The following is a 23,206-nucleotide window of genomic DNA, read 5'->3' as shown; positions in this document are numbered from 1 at the left end:
TCGAACTCGGGACCTTTGCCTTTCGCGGGCAAGTGCTCTACCAACTGAGCTACCGAAGCACGACTCACGTCTGGTACTCACAGCTTTACTTCTGCCAGTATCCGTCTCCTACCTTCCAAACTTTACAGAAGCTCTTCTGCGAACCTTGCAGAACTAGCACTCCTGAAAGAAAGGATACTGCGGAGACATGGCTTAGCCGCAGCCTGGAGGATGTTTCCAGAATGAGATTTTCACTCTGCAGCGGAGTGTGCACTGATATGAAACTTCCTGGCAGATTAAAACTGTGTGCCCGACCGAGACTCGATCTCGGTCCCGAGTTCGTATCAGCGCACACTCCGCTGCAGAGTGAAAATCTCATTCTGGAAACATCCCCCAGGCTGTGGCTAAGCCATGTCTCCGCAGTATCCTTTCTTTCAGGAGTGCTAGTTCTGCAAGGTTCGCAGAAGAGCTTCTGTAAAGTTTGGCAGGTAGGAGACGGATACTGGCAGAAGTAAAGCTGTGAGTACCGGACGTGAGTCGTGCTTGGGTAGCTCAGTTGGTAGAGCACTTGCCCGCGAAAGGCAAAGGTCCCGAGTTCGAGTCTCGGTCGGGCACACAGTTTTAATCTGCCAGGAAGTTTCAATGTACTGATACTTTAATTACTTATACAAATGAGAGATTTGGTCATTGTGGATCAACGAAATGTACACAAAAGATTCAGGAAAACATCTATTTTTATACCATAGAAAAAAGAATTAAGGAGACGAATGCCAGCTGTGACAGATGCAAAAGAATGAAGGTAAGTAACCAAACAAGTAGAGGTCATATGCAAAACGAACTGCCTAATAATAATCTAGACCTCCTGTCTGCGGACGTTTGTGGACTTTTGCCTAAGCCTAGGAATGGATTTTGTTATGTTTTTGTGGTGGTTGATGTATTTTTGAAGTTCATAAGGCTGTTGCCTCTTTTCTACCAGCAAGCAAATCATTTCTAAGTGTGAATTCACGTATTTTCAACAGGTGAATATTTCTTATACTTTTTTTCTGACAATGGATCTCAGTTTGCATCACAAGCTTGGAAAGAATTTGTTGATCATTCCAAAATAAGGCATATTCTAGCCTCTGTGAACCATCTATCGAATAATCCTGCAGAAAGATATATGAGAGAAACTGGAATAATCTTTAGAAGATATTGTAGTAAGAATCAGACCAGTTGTATAGATTATGTCAGTGATTTTGAGGATATTATGAACAGCTTATATCTTTCTCAAGCAGGTTTTTCACCATTTGAAATCACGTTTAAGCGCAGACTAGCTAATTTTACTTCTGAGAAAGTTGAGTTTCCACCATGTATAATTTAGTCACTGCAAGAGGGAGAATAGTGTGTCAGACGGATGATGAAAAAGCAGGGGATGGGAGAAAGCAGAGACGTCATGGTAAAGGCAGGTTTTCTAAGTTTGAAGCAGGCGATCTTGTGTTGGTGAAACGACGTGTATCGGTGCTGTTATCTGCTAACAGTGTGGGAGTGAGAAGCTCCCCCTACTTTCGAACGGGAAATTTGCCAAGCCCCGTTGTTTTAAGAACATTGTCACGTTTCCCATAAAATACACTAGTAACAAGAACTCGTATATTATGACAAATTTTTCGATTGCTGGTTTCGAAGCGTCGATGCGAAAATGGGTGCAGCAGGCCGGAAGATTTTATTGTTCGTAAACAAGTGTGCAGTACATCCTCTCCTTACTTTCTATTTGAGAAATGTGACCGTGGAATTCTTTCCAGCGAATAGAACGAGTGAGCTCCAGCCACTTTACCTTGGAATAATACATAATTTCAAGTTGCATTATCGCAAAACTCTCGTGCAGCGTGACATCAGGTGTGTAAACATCGAGAAAAAGGAATAAATGAAAATAAACATTTTACAGCTAAGATTTTTACTTGCCATTTATTTCATGTTGTGCTACCGGAGCGAAAGAACACTTAAAAGCCGGCCGCTGTGGTTTCGCGGTTCTAGGCGGGCAGTCCGGAACCGTGCGACTGCTACGGTCGCAGGTTCGGATCCTGCCTTGGGCATGGACGTGTGTGATGTCATTAGGTTAGTTAGGTTTAAGTAGTTCTAAGTTCTAGGGGACTGATGACCACAGCAGTTGAGTCCCATGGTGCTCAGAGCCATTTGAACCATTTTTGAACACTAAAAAAAATTATTAATGAATTTGTTTCTTCTGCTAGGCAATGCATTACATTGCAGCATCATAGCACACAGTTTCAGACGACGCCATTCGGATCTGTTTACGAAAAGCTGGATTTGGAAATGAAGTCCATGTTCATGGTGGAAATGGACGATATTTCACCTAATGATGAAAAATGAAATCGACTTGAAGAGCAAGCATAATTTGAAGATTACGTGAACGTTGATGAAAACCTCGTCACTACAGAACCCATGAATATAGCTGAGACAGTTCCGTGTGCATCGCGGGATCTGGACAAGGGAGAAACCGATGATAAGGATGATACAGAAGATCCTCAGCACTCCTCTGTGACATTTAACGATTCAGTAAATGCGTTAGAAATAATTACACAATTTGTGACGTGCCACACTGTTCCTGACGAAATAATTAGGGTACAGTATACGCTATTGCCGCGTCGAAGAAGTAACAAGCAAAAATTCCGGACCTGTTTTTACGAAATGACGTTTTCTTCTGTGTAGAGGTTTACATTTCTTTAATATCTTTGTTAGGTATGGTACCTACAAGAACGAAAGCTGGAATATGGAGTGCCCGAAGGGTCTGTCATAGGGCCTCTCCTGTTCCTTATTTTTGTCAATGATATGGGTTATAACAACAATATGTTACAGTTTGCTTATGACACCACCCTTTTTGCCAAAGGAAGAACTGCTGCAGAATCACTCCAAGAAACAAATGCACTCTACCAAAACATTAATGACTGGTTCATCAAAAATAAAATGAAAATGAATGAAGAAAAAACACAACATCTGATATACACCCTTAACAACATTGGGTCCCAAGATAATATTGAGGCTGTCAAACTATTGGACTTCATGATAGACAGGAAACTAACAATGAACGAACACACAGTGTACATGTTCTCCAAGCTCTCACGTGTAATACACCTTCTGAGGAGCTTAAAAGGTGCATTGAGTGACCAATATCCCATGATGGTATATTATGCCCTATTCCATAGCCACATCAATTATGGCCAACTGTTATGGGTACATTCTGCAGGCTGTAAGGATGTGCTAATTCTACAGAAAAAAGTTCTCAGAATAATCACATCAAGCAAAAGACTGCATGCCTATATTCAAGCAGTTAGGAATTATGACAGTCTTCAGCCAGTATGTGTTTTTATGTCTCATCAACGTGAAAGAAAACCAAGGAGTCTTCAGCATGAGGCAAGATATACACAATCCCAATACCCGTAACAAGAGGAGCATCGAAATACTCAGGTGTCGACTGACGGGAACGCGAGATAGCTTTCCAGTGGTTGCCCTAAAGGTGTTCAACTCACTGCCTCAAGAAGTGCAATCCCTGCCGCTAGGATCTGAAAGAACGCCCATTGTACTCCATTGGTGAATTCTTTAATAGTGACCAAAGTGAATGGACAAACAAATATTGTTTCTATTAAGTGTAAATGTCTTAATCTTGTGAATATTTTTAAATGTAAATATGTAATTAATCTTGATGCAGTCTGTCCAGTCATGACTGGTAAATGACACAGATCTAGTTATAAAGTAATGAAGTATATAACGTTTAGTAGAATGTAACTTTTTATGTACTGGATTTTTCATTTGTGTTTACCATTTAATTTGATAGTATGGTGCTGTATTTCACATTTACATTTTTCACACTTATACGTTTTTTTTCTGTAGTCCATTGAAAAACGATAAACGAAATTATGAATTATTATTGTGAACTCAGCAGAAAGTGACTTACCTTAATTGTAATGAACCCTTTTGGGTAAAGTCATGGGTGTTGTGGTAAATTGAGTGAAGACTCATTTTATTCATGTGTACTGTGAATATTAGGATTAGTATTTTGAACTTCCATATGTACAAATCAAACACATGTATATGTTAAGTACAGAATTTTTATGTCAGTACATTGTGGAAATGCTCCATACCTTATTTTGTATGCGTTTTTTAAATGCTGCATTAGTGCAGTCCAACTTGTTTTGCTTGTGTACATAATTTCTTTTTAGTCTGCTAATTGCTGAGTGAATATTACTTTGAGATATCTTTAGTATATATGAGTATATTACCATACTAGTTCATTTTTTCGTTTCATTTAGCTATGTTTATTAATGTATCATATGTGTGAACACTCTTTGATGCATTCTGACTTTCAGCTTCAAGAATCAGACACCTGGACAAGAAGAACTAAGGCCATCTCAAGCTAAGTTAACTTGAAAGTGTATTGTAATCTTTGCTCCTCTCAAAATTTTCGTAAATACTTTGCTTGTTAATTACTTGGGCTGGGGATTATTTAATGTGGACAATAGATGGAAGAAGGAAGGAGAGGGGAGACTACAGATTCTTTTCCCAGAAACTGTCAGAGGCTCATAGAAAATCGCTTGTCAATTACAGAGATTTTTTGGCTGTGTACGAAGCCATTAAACATTATAGACTGGAGGTGGAAGCATGCCATTTCACAGTATTTACAGATCACACACCAGTTTCCTTCACTTTCAGCGTACCCCACAATTCCTTCTCACTATAACAGTTCTGCCATTGTGAAATTCATAGACCAATTTGTCTTTACACTGATCATTTGCAGGGTGCTGTTAATGCTGTGGCAGATTACTTCTCTTGCATTAAATCATTTCTGCAGGAGCAACATCTCACAACTAGCTATGTCTCAAAATATCAATGCAGTGCTATAGTAGTATATCAAGAAAACAGACACAGGATTGTATCTGCAGAAGTTGCCAATGGCCAGCCTTCTAGTGTGATGTGATGTTTCTGACAGCTGACCACGACTTCTGTTCCATTTTACCACCAGAGAAGGGTATTTAATGACATTCATGGACTAACTCATTTCGTTGCCAGTGCCACATCACAAATGATAGTTGACAGATTTGTATGGCTGGGTCTGAGACATGAGTTTTGGCAGTGGGTAAAAATTTGTCTGTCTTGTCAATCAACCAAAGTGAGAAGCCATGTCTGTAGACCAGTTGGTTCATTTAAGGATGCTCCCCAACGTTCTTCTCATACAACTTTGTAGGGACACTCAACCTTTAAATGGAAACACCCAATGGGTAGAGGCAGAAACCCCATGGATGTTGTGATTTGGCTGCCTGACAGATGTAACAACAAACTAGGGCAGCCAGTTTGAGTGCACCTTGTTTAGTGAAATTGCTACTTGTGTGGTTTTATACACCATCATATCACCAGCTACCAACTGGATAGCAATGGCATGATTGAGTGTTGGTGCTAGACCTTCAAGTCAACCTTTATGTGTCATAAATACTTGTGGTGGACAGCCTTGCCCCTAGTGTTGCTCAGTTTGCATGCAGCATTCAAACCTACCCTCAGTGCATTCGTGTCAGAGTTCATGTTTGATGAGACCATCAGGCTTCTGCTGGATTTTTCAGTCAACTACAGTGCTATCTGTCTTGAGACCCCTCTTTTTTAATTTAGCAAATTAGAAATTGCATATCCAGTTCCCATCCAGCCCCAGCATCCCTGCCACATGGACTCTCCCATTTTTATAAAGAAAGACATTGCTGCATGCTCACATGTGAGGCTATGCAGAAACTCTATCAGAGCTGCTTTGCAACCACCTCATACAGGTCCGTACCCAGTTTAGGATGGTAATACCCAAACAGTAAAAATCTTAGTTATTGCTAAACCTACCAGAGTTTCTGCTGAGTATGTCAAACAGGCCTATCTACTCTTGACAGACAGCACCATGGACTGACCCCACTACTTGCCCGACACCTATGTCATAGTCAGCAATGGCCAACCAGCCTACAATGTCACCGGATGAGTCTGTGTCAATCTCGCCTATGTCAACAGATGCAGCTTCTACTGAAACTACAAGAACTAAACTCACAGGACACTCATTTTGTTTCTCGACCATCTTGCCTAGTACAAATAAGAGCTGACAGAATCATCTGGCACAAATATGCATTCATCCTGGGAGCTTCACTTCATGGGGGGTAAGGGGGTGTGTGGTGATGCTAACAATTGAACATTAAGACAAAAAGTGTCAATTATTGTTGCTTTTATTTCTGCCTTTGTCTTAATGTATTTGATCTGCTTAATATGTGTACTGTTATGTTACATGTGTGTCTTGGATAAGTTAAATATGCATAATAGTAACACTGCTTTTATCTAATTGTGGGTTGTCATTCCCGCAGTGTGCTCTGTCTCATGATATTGGTAATACTAGACTATTTACCACACATGAAAAATTTCACCACTACATCAAATTAAACAAGAGTACCTTGATTAGGAATGAACCGGTTAACCACTTATAGACTTATCTGTAATCAGACACAACACAAAACTTTGATACTGCTGGTAGATAAGTAAAACATTTAGGTATTCCTGTTGACTCCAAATTTTATATACGGAAATCTATTAACCATGCCACACACAGTTTAGCTGAAGAAGAGAATCTACTAAGAACGTGCAGGATCCTACAATGGCATCATCATGAATTTTAATATAGACAATCAGGACACATCCAAATTTCCACTGCCGATGTTCATCTCCTGTGACTGTAAAGCCCGCATTGAATGATTACTTTATGGGAAACTGATGTGAATTTAGCTGCTGAAATGCATACAAACAAAAATAAGAGCAAAGTAGTGCTGTACACAGCAGGTGGATAAACTTTATGGCTAAATTTTAAACTTTAACAAGTGACTCTTTGAAGAAATCGATGAATTCTGCTATTTCAGAAGTAGAATTGCTGAAGAAATTCAGTACAAGAAAGGTGCAACAGCAAGGAATACACAAAAGAGAAGGGCTGTGCATGAACATATAATGCAAAAAAGGCCCCTTGTGATGAGTTTGGTCACCTGCTGTAAGTATTTTATTTGATGGCTCTTTGGCAACTTGTGCATCAATGATGACGATGACTACACATACATCCAGTGATGACAGACTGTGACCAAATGAAACACACTTCACAGTAATGCAAATGATTGCAAAGGTGCTGAATAGGATCCTGTGATGGATTCCCCCGAACACCTCACACTTTTTGTTGCGGTTTGGAAATGGTTCTTGTAGGTTCTGTAGAACAAGTAAGTTCCCACTTCTCCATGTCCCGTATGTATTCAGTTGATGATGAGAGATCTAGAGGTATCACTGGCCAGGGCAGTTGTTGTGCACCATGAAGCTCATCATTGCAGTAGTGGTATGTGGACATGCATTGTCCTGTTGAAAAAGCACATCACCTTCTTGTCACAGAAATGGCAGTAGATGGGGATAAAAATCTATGCAATGTAATGCCCATTGGCTACTTTTACTTGCAGAAACAGAAAATATGACTACGAGTTATAGTTTATGACCTCCCACACTATGAAGCCTGGGGTGTGACCTATGTCTCATGGGTGATACACTCCAGGAAAGGCTCCTCACCAGGTCTACACTTTATGTATGTATATCTGTAACTCACATGTGGACAAAACCCACTCTCATCAGTGAAAACAACAGAGTGAAATTTCACTCTCCCATTGACTCTTTTATGACACCAGAGTCGCGATGTTTGACCACATCGTGATGTCAGTGGTAGCCTGGAGAGAGGCACGTGTGATCTTAGTGCTGCTGTATGCAACCAGTTCCCCAATGGACCTTTGTGACACATCAGGTGCAACAGGTGCCCATATTTCTTCCCTGTAGATGTTTGGTGGGCCAGTGGTGCTTCCACAATACAGCATTCTTGATGTGCATCTATACTATTTGGAAGTCCAGAACCAGGTCTGTGGGTGTGGGAAGATTCCACAGACAACTACTGAAAGTAGCTACATATGCTAATAAATTGTGCCAAAAATGCTTAGCAACCTGTTGATATGTCCACCCAGTTTAGTCCTATTTAAATGACTGAAGTTGTTTAATAGGAGTACACACTTGATGGCGGGGCATGGGTGTACCGTAGAATGAATGTTGCACAAACTGTTCACTTCTAAACACTGTCTGCAATATAAAACAGAGGGTGTACAGACAGACCTCCAGGGCAACATCTGATTGCCGATGACTGTGACGAATGAATCACTTAATATTACAGCCCCTCAGTATGCATATTTTATACCCTGGTGTGACTGAACACAGTGCTCAAGAGTGTTGCATTTTTTTCCCCAGCAGTGTAAATGAATGCTAACATAAAAAATGTAAGCCTTAAGATTGAAAAGATTCATGAAAAGTATGTTTCGAGAACAGTTGTGCATAGGTGTGAAATATAGACAAAAAGGAAGCACTCTTAAAATGTTGCATTTTAGGAGTTTGTCCTGCCGTAAGTTAATAAGAAAAAAGATTTAACAAATAACTTAATAAATCAGACATATAGAATGATTAAATATGTTCTCACATGAACCACTGCTGAAAACTGTAGTTGAAGAGGAAGCAGAAGAAACCATTCACATGTACAGGCCAAGATATGAATCATACAAGGCAGAATGCTGATGATATGGGATGTACCAGTAACAATGAAGTAAAGAGGATAGCTGATAGTGACAGAACTGGAGATCTGTAACAAACCGGCCTTTATGTTAGTGACGGAAAGAACAATATAGGGGGCTGCTTACAAACTGACCTTGCAACCCACTGGGCTTTGTGTCACATAGCGACTAAGTCACTTATAACTAACAATATTGACTTGAGAGCTAGGTTGTGCAGTGGCTGCTATCTAGCTCTCGCAAGTCAGCACCTGACAACTACGTAACTGCCGCAGATTGCAGCAAGTAGGTGTTTCTGCATTATGCCCCTCCATTCGGCCCCATTATGTTGGTATGACTACCCATGTGTTACAGAAATTTGGGAAACCACTTCAGCATTACGAATGGACAACAACATGGCACCTGGCTTCTAGAAAATAACAGACTGGGTGAGGGTGCATATAAATAGCACCTGACCAGCTACCAAATGGCACAAATTTGGAGACCATTGTAGTGTGGGCTGCCACCATTTGGCACAAAGCAGTATTGTTGCTCTATCATTCAATGGGACCATATGTCATATGGCCTGCATCAGATTGAATATTGAACTAAAACACTATTAGCTACTGACTGGCTTAGTGATTGCTGTCGCCATCCACTACTAGCCAGATGTCGGGGGCTGGAGTTCACTCACTGGATGACACTGCCTCCACCACAAGCCACTGATGGACAGACCTTCAGCACACCCTAATTATTGTATCTCAGCATTAGCCACTGCTGGGCCACCTGTATAGAAAGTATGCTCTGTTCTGGTGCAAGCTGTGTTTTTTATACCTGCGGCCAAGATCCTGACTATGTATTGCTGCAAAGGACTGTAGGTTTGATACCCCTCCCCCCCCCCTCCCTCTGCCTGCTGGTTGTGGACAAGTGAACCAACACATCCAAGGTGAGGAGGTTGGAGCTGTTACTCAGACAATCCCACACTTGTTCTTCCACCCTCCCCATGGCTGACACTACAAAACTATGTAATGACACTATTACAGGTTACAGAACTGACCACGTTGATCTCAAGCTCTGAGGTTTGGAGGCATTCAGACTGTTCTGATCACAGTTCTGTCAAACACCATTATTATGTCTTAACCAAACTCTTCAGACCTTGGTAGGCAAATATGCAATTAGTGGGGTTGGCAGAGCTCTAGTGTGATATGCGAGTTTCTGGATGGTGGTATTTTGACTGGGTGAAATAGTACTGGGAGTAGTGAACTGAGGGAACCTTAAGCAATGGATTCAGGCATGGGGCATCTGCAGTTGCTCTGTGTCCAAACCTTTTTACACGAAGTTTGGCTAAATAAATAGGACCATTTACCTTATAAAATACTTACACTAATTCTTAAATAGAGGCAATGAATTACAGAACTATAGGTATCAAAGTGAAGAGAAATTAAGGGAGTTGAAAGAGGAGTTAAATAACATCAAAAGTAACAGTATCAAAAATAATATAAGAAAAGAACAAATAGAATTAAAGTAGATCACAAATTTTTCTACGTGGTTACAGAGCAAGGAGGAAATTCAGATGTAGGTATTATTGTCAGTGCACAAGAAAATTAGTGACAGTGTTGCAGATTTAGAAAGAAGCTATTGGAAGTTAGGTTCATTTTAAAAATAAGCAAACTACATTACACAGAAATAATTATATTCTGTGCACAGGTGAACTCTCTCTCTAAAGTGGCTGAAGATGTCTGTGAAGAGTTACACGAAGTGCTAAAAAGGAATGAAGGGAGGAAGATTTGAATTAATTTTTCCATTGATGACATGATCATTTGTTGTGGAGCATGAACTTGCATTGGGAAAGGATGAGGAAGGAAACTAGCCATGTGTTTTTAAGGAAGCATCACTGTATTTATATTGAGTGATTTTGAAAAACCATGGAAAACATAATTCTGGAAGGTCCAATCTAAGATTTAAAGCAATGTCCAAAATATGAGTCTAGTAATATGGCAACAAATCCTAATGCAATATAATTGAGAATATTTTATTAGAAAAGTAGTACAAAATGTAAAGAATGAATCCTCACAACATGTGAAATGACTGAGTTATACATTAATAGAGTTTGACAGAAAGAACAAACAGTCTTAGACTTAGCACACTTATCAAATAAAAATATAGAAAGTTGCATAGCAAGAACCAAATGAAATTTGTTACATTTAATTAAACAGCAAATAAATTGTACAGGATGTGATTGTTCAAATTACTTTAGAATTTTAAGTGATCTAAACTTTTTAAGCCACAGAATGAAATTATAAAAAGGAAAAATACTTATCAGGCAGGAAATCAGAAATATATTTTATGAGGTTTTCCATATTTGTATGTGTATGTCATATTGTAAGTTTTGTGTGTAAGTAATTCCTACATTTCAGCATTTATTTTAATTTTCCTCCCAAAATGCTGTCTTTGTTGGTGCTAGAGACAAAATATCAGAGAAAACAATTTTTTTTGTCTGCTGTTGATGACTATAAAAAGTGTTTTTGTTTTGTATCACACAATTGGAGATCATGTTCAAAGCAACAGTGTCCTTTTTGACACCTTTTTGTGACAAACTGGTGAGATTCATGCTTAGAAGGGTATAACACTAGTACAAGAAATTGTTCATACTGTAGCTAACAGCAGAAGACTTTCAGGGTAAATCTTTTTCAGCTAAAATACTACAGCTTATAAAATCTGTTCAGAGGGGAAAAAACAATACAAAGGCAAAGCACGTAATAAGGACACAAGATGGCAGCATACTGTGTGTCTGCTTACATGCTTCAAATTACTGTAGGCCAGTTCAGCTACCATCTGAGCTGCATCTTCTAAGGTTGAGTTTTGACCTTTGATTAGTACTCTTGTATCATTAGCAATTATTACAGTTTGAACAGCCCTTTAAGGACATTATAAATTTTTTTATGTAGATTAAGAAGAGGAATATATGAACACTTGTTATGGTCCCCAAATTCTATTGCTACAATAAATGACTGAAATAATAAAAAAGCACTTAGTGAAAAAGCACAAAAACAACGAAGTATTCTGGCTCTAAATTGGAAAGGTATGGTGTATCACAAGCTTCAGTGATGAAGTAACTCATGTTCAAACTTAAAAAGGTGCATATGAACAACATGCAAGAGACAGTGAGTGAAAAAATGGCAACGTATGTAGATGAAATATCATTTACAGAAAACTGATGAGCAGTTCACAACTAAACTTTATTTGGAGGTAGAGCAGGGAAATAAATGTTTATAGAGGAACAGAAAAAGGTATTCCACAAAATACAAGCATATGACAGAGCCAACAAGGAAGAATATTATCATTAAATCTGGAGACGTAAATCTTAAAAAGTTTTGTGTAGTAGGTAAAGGTAGTAAATAAGTTTTTAGAAATTGGTGTTGCACACATATGTGATGAGGAAATCTCATTTAGGTAAAATACATTGATGAGCGAAAACATTGTGACCACTACTCACCGCAAAACTGAATGTCACCTGATGGTGTTGCAGGCACATGACAAGGTAAGGAAAGTATATAAGAAGAGCATACATGAATGGGGCATCATTATAACAACACCACGGGCTGCAAATGGGAAATCCACTTATACAAGGAAGTTTGACAAAAGGATCATTGTTATGATCTGGCATCTGGGAACAAGCTTATTGGAAATGGCAAATCTGTTCACACACTGCTGTTGTGAGCATCTGTGGAAAGTGTTTGAAGAGTAGTGAATCCCTCAGTAGATGACAAGGTGTTGGATGTCTGCACTTCATTACAGAACATGGAGGTTGGAGTCTTGCCTGCTCTTTAAAGTAGAATAGGCAGAAATTTGTGGCATATCTGATGATAGAGTACAGTTTTGGTGAAGGCACTAGTGTTTCAGAGCACATTGTTCAATGCACATCATTGATCATGGGGCTCTGCAATAGAAAACTCCAATGTGTTCCCACATTTACCTAACAATATCATCATTTGTGATTGTAGTGGGTATAGGATATTCAAGATTTGACTGTGGGTGAATCGTGTTTTTCATGTTGATGATCCTGTCCTGATATGCTATCATTCAGGTGAAGGGTGCTTGAAAAATGCTTAGCACCATGGGAACAGGCCAGAAAAAGCATTATTATGCAACTGGAGGCATACAGCTGGGCTTACATGGACCTGTGGTAGTAATCAAATATACCATGACAATGTGGACTATGTGGATTTTTACAGAGCACCTGTGCTCTTCATGCTTGATGCCTTCCCTGATATGATGGTATCTTCCAGCACTCTGTGTCATAACACTAGAATTATCCTACAGAGGTTTGAGGTGCATGATGGAGAATAGTCTAGCATTGTATCATATCTTTCTGTTTGCTAGATTTCACTACCCCTTTATTAATATTATTTAATATATATTATAGATACTTGCCACATATGTATATCTACATGTGTTTATTTGTTATGTATATATACCTGTTGAAACCTGTATCATGTACATGATCAGTGATTGATGTATAAATATGAAAATGAATCTCCCACAGTTTTAATAATAAAGTAATTTATTGAGGAATTATATAATAAAATATGTTTCTTATTTATTTTTTATTTACAAGTTTTCTAAATATATGTGCAAGCACTGTGCCAAATTTTCACACCAGAATACTGATCTCAGCTCTGAGTATTAGATGATGAAGCACATGGAAACTGCTTTTGTCACATATATTATAATAATACACATCACAGTTTAAATCTGAATATTATTATTTGTTACAAATACCACCAAGAGCAGGTAGGTGATCTAGGAAATTAATGTAAGAATTCCATTGTTCTGTAAAGTACATCTGCAAGATAATTGCAAAATTTTAAATCTCTAATGTTGGCTTCTGGCAAGAGAAAAAGGAGGATAAAAAAGTGCTTTTGCTCTAAAAGATTTAGAGAAAAGGGGTATAACACAAGAACACAACAAATACAAGGTCCAATATGTAAGTGATGGTGACAGAGTCAAATACAAGATAAAATTATTTAAAGCAAAATAAATGAATTGGTTGTTTCAAACATGAGGACAATTTGCTGTATATGATACAGTAATATGTACAATCAAATGGTATATCGAAACTATATTCATGCACTATGATGAAATGAAGAAGAACAAAGAAATTTAGCTTAAACATTGTATAAAACTGTGAAGAGTACAGTCTGCTTAAAAACACATAACATAACACTCTGAAGTAATTTTTATCGTTTCAGCATTGTCTTAAATCTTCTTTTGTTTTCAAAGTTTTTCAGTTTTTGTTAATATAAATGTTAATTATCACAGTGTACCATATGCTTTATGTTTTATTGGTTAGAAAATTATTTCTTCCATGTATGTAATTGCTTGATGAAAGCAATATTGTTTGCAGAACATAGCTCTACATGTGAAAATATGCTATAAACTTAATTTCAATCTCATAAATTGTGGTGTAATATTGCTAAGGACTCACCCTCCTCAGAAGCTGAACTGCCTGTAATCATCCTTCAGAGAAGCTTTGACAGAGTTTATCTCTAGTGACCTCTGATTTCGTAATAAACTTTGGGTCAGATGATAATTTATGTGAATGTGTTGATCATGACCTAACTGGTTCTGACAAAGACTGTAAACATTTCAATGAAGTATGAGCAGTTAACTGCATAGTGTATTTCTTATATAACTAACATGGAATTATAAAATGTTGGCATATGAACAAATTTTAATTTACTTTTCATGAATTTTTTCTCCACTTGAATCTCTCAGTGTGTTTAGAATAGATTGTGTGGGGTGCCTCATACAGCTTTGTAATGGGAAATTTTGTGTGGTATAATACATATGCTCTGGATCCATGTATGACAAAATTGTCATTTTACATTTCTTGGATGCATGCCTTCAGTAAATACAAAATTTATTTATAGTAATTATAAGATCCAATATGTAAAAACTGTCAGTTCAAGCTTTTCTTCAGATTAATGAACACTCAACATAAAAAGATTCGGGGTGGAGTGAGGCAGTTGCAGAAACTGTGTTAATAATTAACTGATGTTAAGTCTCATTAAACTGTTTGTGGTTTTTCAGGCTACATCTAACAGAGTAAAATAAGCAGGAGAGCTGGTAATTAGAAATATGATGCAGATAACATGGATTTTTTTTGTTTTTTGTTTATAAGATTTCAAAATTTTTTGCCATATGTGAGATGGGAGCTTAATGAAGGTCTTTGCATCAAAATATCTACACCTATTCTGAATCTTAGAAATGGAGGCAAAGTCTACATGGAAATTGCAGTACCCTAAAAAAATGCAAAATAAACCAACAATCTTTTCTTTAGCTGAGCACAATGACAAAATACTTTAAAACATAAATGCAGAACTGATGATCCTTATTACTTTATCTACATGTTGACCCCATTGTATCTTGTTGTTTAGTTGAACCTGAAGAAATTTGGTAAACCGTGATTATCTAAAGCATGAAAAAGTTCTTCTCATCCAAAAAAGAAGTTGCTACAAGAAAATAAAAAGTATCAAAAAACAGTTTCATTACTGTTTTATTTTTTAAAACTAGTAGAAAATATCATGAAAAACAGACTTATGGATTAGTCAAATAAATATCAACTTCTGTACAAAGAGCAGTTTGTTTTCGCATCTGGAAAGGGAACAGAAGATTCTGTAGCAGAATTTAGAAAAGTTTTTTGGAAGCCCTGACTAAGGGAGAACATGTAACAGGCAGACTTCAGCAATACGTTTACAAAACAGTTAATTATGAATTATTGCTATGTAAACTTGAAGCACTGGGAATAAGGGAATTATCAGGAAATAGTTTAAGTCTTACTTAGCAGAATACACAGGAAAGAAATCTCTCAAATTTCAAGTGGCTCAAAACATATGGTGAAACATCCTGCCTGTTCTGAATTTTTGGCTAGTGAAGCCCCTCAGGGAAGCATATTAGGCCCAATACTATTTCTTAATTACATGAATGACTTCCAAGCACAGGTGACACACCGTGAAACTGTGTTATTTACAGATGAAAGTAGTATAATAATTACAAATAGGACACCAGAAAAGATAGGAGCAAAAGCTGAAAAGGTACTTACAGCTGTCCACAGCTGGTCAACAACAATTAACTCCTAATTTAAAAAAAGACTAGTAACACGAGCTACAATACAAATAAAAGAAACTAATACAATTCAATTCAATTCAGTCTCTTTATTTATTCATTAACAATATACATTGTATGGATGTAGTCAATTACAATATAGTTTCTTATATTTAATTTGTTTCAAAAACTTGGATAATAAATACAAATATTTTATATCAGTATACATAAATAATATTACTTTTCCATATTCAGATATTCTTCAATGTTATAAAAACTAAAAATACATGGAACATACTTATCATGCAAACAAGATAACTACCAATACAGGTAAGAAGAACAAAGAAGATATTTTCATACTTTCAGACAGTCATGGAAAGGGCTTAGCTGACATTATGTGTAACATGCAAATTATGTTCAAGGTTAGTGGAATAACGAAACCGGGTGCCCTTTTACGCAAAGTTTTAAAAAACTGTGAACATTCTTTGAAGCCAGGAAGCAATTGTTTAATAATAAAAGGAGGTGCTAATGATGTTTAGAGGAACGAGGGCAAACTCGCCACAAGAGCTCTAAGAAGTACATTACAGAAAATTACAGACATTAACTTCTTCATTGCCAGTACCCCACAAAAACATGATTTTATAGAACAATCCTGTGTCAACAAAGAAATCACAGTTACTAATAGGAAATTTGAGAAAATCTGCCAAAGCCTCCCAAATGCCACATATGTGGACGTACCAGCTACAGAGAGAATTCATTTTATCAGGCATGGGCTTCACAGAAATAAACTCGGAAAATTATTCATTAGTCAAGAAATCTTTAATGCAGTGAAGGCAGCTAAGGACAAGAATAGCATGACCATACCACTTCCACCACCAAACACAGCAACTGAAAATTTACAGAAAGAAAATGAAACTGAATCTCTGACAACAGGTCCAGCACTAGAATCTCCACTTTCCTCAAAAGCAGCTGAAATAAATGATTCAACTAGGACAGAAGTTTCCAAAGCAGCTACATCATTAACAATAAAAAAAAAAAAATGTCTGATGTGCCAGCAGCCAACGACCTTTCATCAGTATTGGCCCCTCCTCAGTCTTCAATAATGAAAGACTTTTCACCAGGAAACTTACAACTCTGCAGGATTTTTGGTACCTGGCCTCAGTTACAAGACTAACATAAGGCAGATACCTTCAGATACACCAACTTCTAAGTCTAACTGGCAACAGACTCACCTCCACTGTCATCAACAGAAGAATAACCATGCCACCAGCTCATCTAAAGGATTTTTTAGCATCAGGTCTAAAGGGAAGGATGCCACCAAGATAAGTGAAAACAAATGCCTAACAGTGTTTCACCAAAACATTCAAGCCATAAAGAACAAAGCACAACAGTTAGAAGTAACATTGGAAACTTTTGATAGCCAAATTTTGTGTATCACCGGACACTGGTGCAAAGGGAAGGAAATTGAACACATTGCATTAGCATCAAATGACCTTGCATGTTACTATAGCAGAATCTCAATGAATGGTGGAGGTTCACGTATCTATGTCAAAAAGGTATGTCATTTAAAGTTAGATATGGTCTTTTAGATCTAGGTGAGGACAAACATTTTGAACTTTCCGCTGTTGAAATAATAGGACCTGGCATAGCAAAAAAATTAGTCATATTTTGTGTGTACTGCTCTCCCAGTGGAGACATTGATATATTCCTCTCAAAACTGAATCAAAGCTTAGACAAGGTTTCTGGACCAAAAGCAAATGTGATTATCTGTGGTGACTTAAACATTAACATGATGAAGCCTGATAAGGCTAGCAACATATATGTGAATATTCTAAGCTGTTATGGAATATCCTCCCTTGTTAGTTGTCCAGCTAGAGTAATGAAAGAATCTTCCTTATCTATAGATCATGTAGCTACAGATATTGATAGTAAAAGATGTCATATTGCTGTCCAAAACCTGGGCCTATCAGACCACCTCTTCCAGATCTTAAAAACTAACATTCATGTAGAAACTCCTCCTAAACTGTGTATGTACAAAAGAGTGTTTTCCAAATCAGCCCTGTATTGAGTTTAAATCCCAGCTAGAATATGAAGATTTGGGGGGAAGTCTATACAGAAACTGATGCAAATCAGAAATTTATCAAGTTCCTGTCAATTTTTAAACTCAGATTTGAAGAGATGTTTCCCAAAACTTTTTATCAAATTAAAACTGCAAAGAGAAATCAATGGGTGACTACAGATATCAAAAAATCCTCAGAAACTCTTAGATATCTCAACTCCATAAAAAGTAATCAATCTAACCCAGAAGTTCTGCAATTCTACAAAAAGTACAGGAAAATATACAGAAAGGTGCTGCTAGCTGCAAAAAAACTTTCAAACAACAAAATATTACTTCAAGCTGAAAACAAGAGCAAAGCAGCCTGGAACATCGTCAAAAAGGAAAGATCTAACTCTGTTAAAAACGACCTCAATTCTCATATTAAAAACAAAGATGTATCAGTAGGTAACCCTAAAAAATTAGCTGATTTTGTAAACTCATATTTCAGTAGTATTGGAAAAAAATTACAGCAGAAATTTCCAGATATGTATGATTTACCTACTCAGAACCAACTAACAAACTCAGTGGTGCTCTTGCCAACTACAGAAAGGGAAGTGGCACTAGTAGTACACCAAATAAAAATGAAACTTGAGTAGGACTCGATGAAATCCCAGTCTGCATAATTAAAGAATGTATAGACACCATAAAGTGCCCATTAACAGACATAATTAATGAATCTTTCGAATCTGGATACTTTCCGGAGTACCTGAAACAAGCAAAAGTTATTCCTATCCTTAAAAATGGAGATGTGGAAAATGTAGAGTACTACAGGCCGATTTCTATACTGTCTATCATTTCTAAAATAATAGAAATATTAGTCAAAAAGAGACTGCTAAATTACCTGAATAAATATAACATTTTTTCCGATGACCAATTTGCTTTTAGGCCCAGAAAAGGCACACAATCTGCTATAGCACAGTTCACTAAAGTAATTTTAGAAACACTGGACAAAGGTGAAAATGTAAATGGTATCTTTTTAGACTTGTCAAAGGCCTTTGATACAGTTTACCACAAAACCTTACTTCATAAATTAGGGCAAATAGAAATAAGAGGCGTGACAAAGAAGTGGTTCAAATCATACTTGGAAAACAGAGTTCAATCAGTTGATATATCTCAAGTTTCAAACAATTCCCTTGTAAAACACATGTCTGACCCAGAACATGTGAATATAGGCGTCCCACAGGGAAGTGAATTAGGCCAGATATTGTTTCTTATATACGTTAACTACTTCCCACAAAGTATCAGACATGGAGAAAAATTACTTTTTGCTGATGACAGCAACATAGTAATAACAGGTGAAAATGCAACACAACTGTCAGAAAGAGCAAATGAGGCTCTCAGTGATGTCCATGACTGGTCATTAAGAAAAAAGTAACCCTAAATGTAAAGAAAATTAACTATATTAACTTCCAATTGAACAAAAAACACAATGCTACTAAAAGTTAATAATAACAAATTAGAACGTGTAAAAGTACCAAATTCTTAGGGATGAATGTAGACAGCCAACTGAAATGGACAAACCACGTCAACATTTCGGCAAAGAAATTATACACAGCATGCTATGCTCTTAGAATCCTTGCACTAGTATGCAATAATACCTGTCTTAAAATGACATATTACGGATATCTACACTCAGTCCTCAGCAATGGGATCATGTTTTGGGGAAAAAGTGCCTGTAACATGCAAACTGTGTTCAAAGTACAAAAAAGAGCCATAAGGATAATAACAAACAGCAACAACAGGGCCCACTGTCTAGATAGAAAGAACAAGGCAAAGACGCAAAAAAGTATATTTTATAATGGGATAAAACTTTATAACAAATTACCACAGGAAATTAAAGAAATAAATGAGCCCCTCACTTTGAGACAAAAGCTTAAAACCTTCTTAGTAAGTAACAGTTGTTATGCTGTAAAAGAACATTTAACATAGATGTAGATTATTAGCAACATATGACATTATCGCCAAAATATGATGTAATTATAAATGTGTGTATGACTAGTTATAAAAACTACACAAAATATGAGAAATCTGTTTCATTGTAAATGTAAATGTGTGCTCATGTATTATAAACTGACAACATCCATACAATATATATTGTTCCATGGATGAATAAATAAATAAATAAAAAATAAAATAATAAAAGTATTTAATGTTGAAAATTCCTGGTGAGTTTTCAGAAAGCATACACATTTATAGATGTATAAGCTAGGGAGAGTCATTATTTTAAATTTTTTAAATATTTCCCTGCATGACATTGTAGGGAACCCCTTTCATTATTCTAATAGCCTTTTTTTAAGTTTGAAAGCTTGTTTTGCTATACCTGTATTTCCCCAGAAGATCATACCATATCTAAGCAAACTGTTCATCTAAGCATAATAGGAACATATCAATGATTCAGTGTTGCAACATTCCCAAAGCATTGACACATTTCTCGTACTATTGCATGATGGAGGTGATATTTTGTTGTGTTCTTCCAGTCCACTCACCAACTGTTCACTTAAGTTTGCAAAATATTTGTTGAAGGTCCCTGCAATTTCTGTTGGGCAAGAAATCATTTGTCCTTCATAACATAAGTTCATATTTTTTTATTGTTTAGTTTCACTAGTTTGATTTTTATAACTTCCCATATAGCTTTAGATTTGTTTTTTGAATTTTCAATGTATTTGTCATTTGCCATTGTTTTGGCTTTTCTTACAACTTTTTTGAGGATCCTCTTGTAATTATTCAGGTACAAATGAAATTCAGGAGGCATGTTCTGTGTCTTTGCTAAAGTGTATAATCTTCTTTTCTTTGCACAAGATATTCTAATACCTGTTGTAATCCATTTGTTCTTTTTGAAGTTAGGTTGACATTTTTGCTTTTTTAATGGAAATGCAGCTTCAAAGTATGACATGAAGATTTCCATGAATTTTTCAAACTTTTTGTTAGTATTTTCACAAGTATACACTTCATACCAAGTTTCTTCACTTAGTCTCAGTACAAAAAGGTTTATTTGCTTGTTAGTGAATTTCCTTCCTTCTTTTACAAGTTCCTCTTTCTCAGTTGTTTCACTTGGGGTGTGCAAAGCAATAAACTGTGCATAGTGATCACTGAAGCCAGTATTAAGATTTCCGGCACAGAAATTGTTATTTACATTTGTGTTTATTAATATCTGATCAATTGTTGTACTAGTTGTTGGTGTAACTCTTCTAGGAGAGTCAATGGTGGTTTTTATGTTATATGTTTCAAGTAGGGTCATCAAGCTTTGCTGGTCTTTTGGGATTTCTTGAAAATTTATATTAAAATCTCCACATATGATCACTGTTTTGTTGAAGTTTTTTATAGTATTTAAAGCTGCTTCTAGTTGGTGACAGAAATCATTTAAGTTCGCATTAGGGCTCCTATATACACAGATGATTATTAATTTTAATGCAGAGAGTTCAACTGCGGATACTTCAAAAATTTTCTCTTCAGCTAACAGTTCAATGGGTTTTATGTTAAAATAATCAATGCCACTTTTAACAAATATACATGACCCTCCATGACTGGATGTAATTCTACAAAATGATGAAGAAAGATTGAAGTCTGCAAATTTTGTGACTGACATTGCATCTTTAGGCAGCCAGTGTTCAGTTATACACACTACAGAAACGTTTTTTAGCTCATCAGTACATAAAATTTTACTTCACTTAATTTGTTTAGCAATGATTGGACATTTTGATGAATCAGAATGAAATTAAAGGGTTTGTTAGGCTTTGGCATATTTAATTGATCACTTACCTTTACCTTGTCAATAAAAAATCATTCAGGTGTGCTGGAAGTACTGCTTTTCTTTTCCTGACTGCATATATTCTTCTATTATCATCTGCAGCAGAATTTTCTTCTGTGTCTGGCTCCCCTGGTAGTTGTTCAGCTGTTTCTCTTACTGTTGATAATATTGCTGCTGGTGATAGAGTTGGGTCTGCAATTGGTAGAGCTGTTACTACATTCACTGTGCCTGGATATTGGAGGCACCTAGTTCCTTCTTTTGTTGTTGTTGTTTCCTTCGAATATTTGGGGGACCAATCCAGGATGATGGCACAATGTTCCAGAATATAAATGCTAAAAATATTGAAACTGTGTTCAAACTGAAAAAACTGACCAAATGTTACAAAACACTATGTTCAGTCCACAGAGTGTACAGAAGACAGAACAACCTTAAGGTACAGCAATCTTTACAAACAAACATCTCCATATAAATACAAATTTCAATTTGCAAATTCCCAGATTTAATGTAATGATATTCTCCGATAGCCATAGTTCTGGCCTTGCTGGACCTGGAGCACTTCTGGCAGAAATCACAAGAAACATTAACACTGAAAATCTCTCTAGTTTGCTACAATACACCGTAACTATTTGGGATGCTAATGATGTGTACAAGAATGAATTATTCCAAGCCACTAACAATTTGAAATAAATTCTGAACTCTACTAGAAGAAGACAAATAAACACTTCCTTTGTGACTGAGGAAATCATTAAGGTCAATAGACCATTTGAAAAGATTTGCAAAGCATTCCAGAAGTCACATTTCTTATCAGTAGATTCCCCTGAGAGAGAACACTTTATACAATATGGTATACATCTGAATATTGAGGGAAAGACGTTACTGTTATAACCTTAAATCACAATAATTGCGTGGATATTCAACACTCTCTCTTAGAAACAATAGCTGATCAAATGATTACAACTCAGTCTCTCATATTCGACTGTGACATGTGGCCGGCGCCGTTCGTAGCTAGGTGGCGCTCCCGCGCTCAGCCGATTTGCGGAGCGCCTCTATCACCGTTTGCGCGTACTGTCATGGCGGCACTGTTAAATGTCGTGGCACTGTCACAACACGTTTCCCCCCTTGGAAAAAAAACACTCACTTCCTTGGAGACATGGACAGCGCGGAGACATCCATGGCCTCTTGTGAGGCCCCGAGGAGATCCCGCGGAGAGACACAAGAGTATGGTCGAAAATGTCCAGGACGGAAGCTCGTGCGTGGAACGTGCCTCCTGGATGAGATGATGGGTGAAAATTCCGGAGCAGCACCCATAGGTGTCATGGACCTAGGAGTGTGCTCCAGCGAGATGGGTCCCGGAGAAGGAGGCGTCGCGACTGGTGCCGGTTCCGGCATACTCGGAAGCGGTAGCGACGTCGGCTGCATCAACACATACGGTAGATCGGCAGCAGTGACAGGACTGGCTTCTCGGGCTGGTGGAGGCGAAGGATGGGGCGGTGGCACCGGCATGGCCACCACTTGTGGGCGCATCTGGTCATAATGGCGAACAACCGTGCCGTCGCCTGTACGTATTTCACAAAGCCGGCAACTGCGAAGAGCCTTGACCACCTGTGGAATCCATTTAGGGCGAGATCCATACCCTCGTGCCCACACGTCGGCGCCCACCGA

The 23,206-nt window shown here is 37.4% G+C and overlaps 1 protein-coding gene across 2 annotated transcripts in view; it reads right to left on the bottom strand.

Annotated features, from left to right (window-relative positions):
- The window catches only part of LOC126267050 (ribose-phosphate pyrophosphokinase 1), an 86,644-nt gene extending 72,470 nt beyond the window's left edge, over positions 1 to 14,174 (bottom strand). Inside the window, exon 1 of one of the 2 annotated variants that reach the window (XM_049971879.1) lies at positions 14,080 to 14,174. In XM_049971879.1, the coding sequence (XP_049827836.1) occupies positions 14,080 to 14,110 (31 nt within the window). In that variant the 5' untranslated portion in view covers positions 14,111 to 14,174. The remainder of the gene's footprint in view (positions 1 to 14,079) is intronic. The other variant, XM_049971880.1, reaches the window with a different exon arrangement.
- Between the last annotated feature and the right edge of the window lie 9,032 nt (positions 14,175 to 23,206).

This window comes from Schistocerca gregaria, chromosome 4 (genome assembly GCF_023897955.1).
Source record: "Schistocerca gregaria isolate iqSchGreg1 chromosome 4, iqSchGreg1.2, whole genome shotgun sequence".
Lineage (NCBI taxonomy): Eukaryota > Metazoa > Arthropoda > Insecta > Orthoptera > Acrididae > Schistocerca > Schistocerca gregaria.
This window is presented reverse-complemented; position numbering and strand designations above follow the sequence as displayed.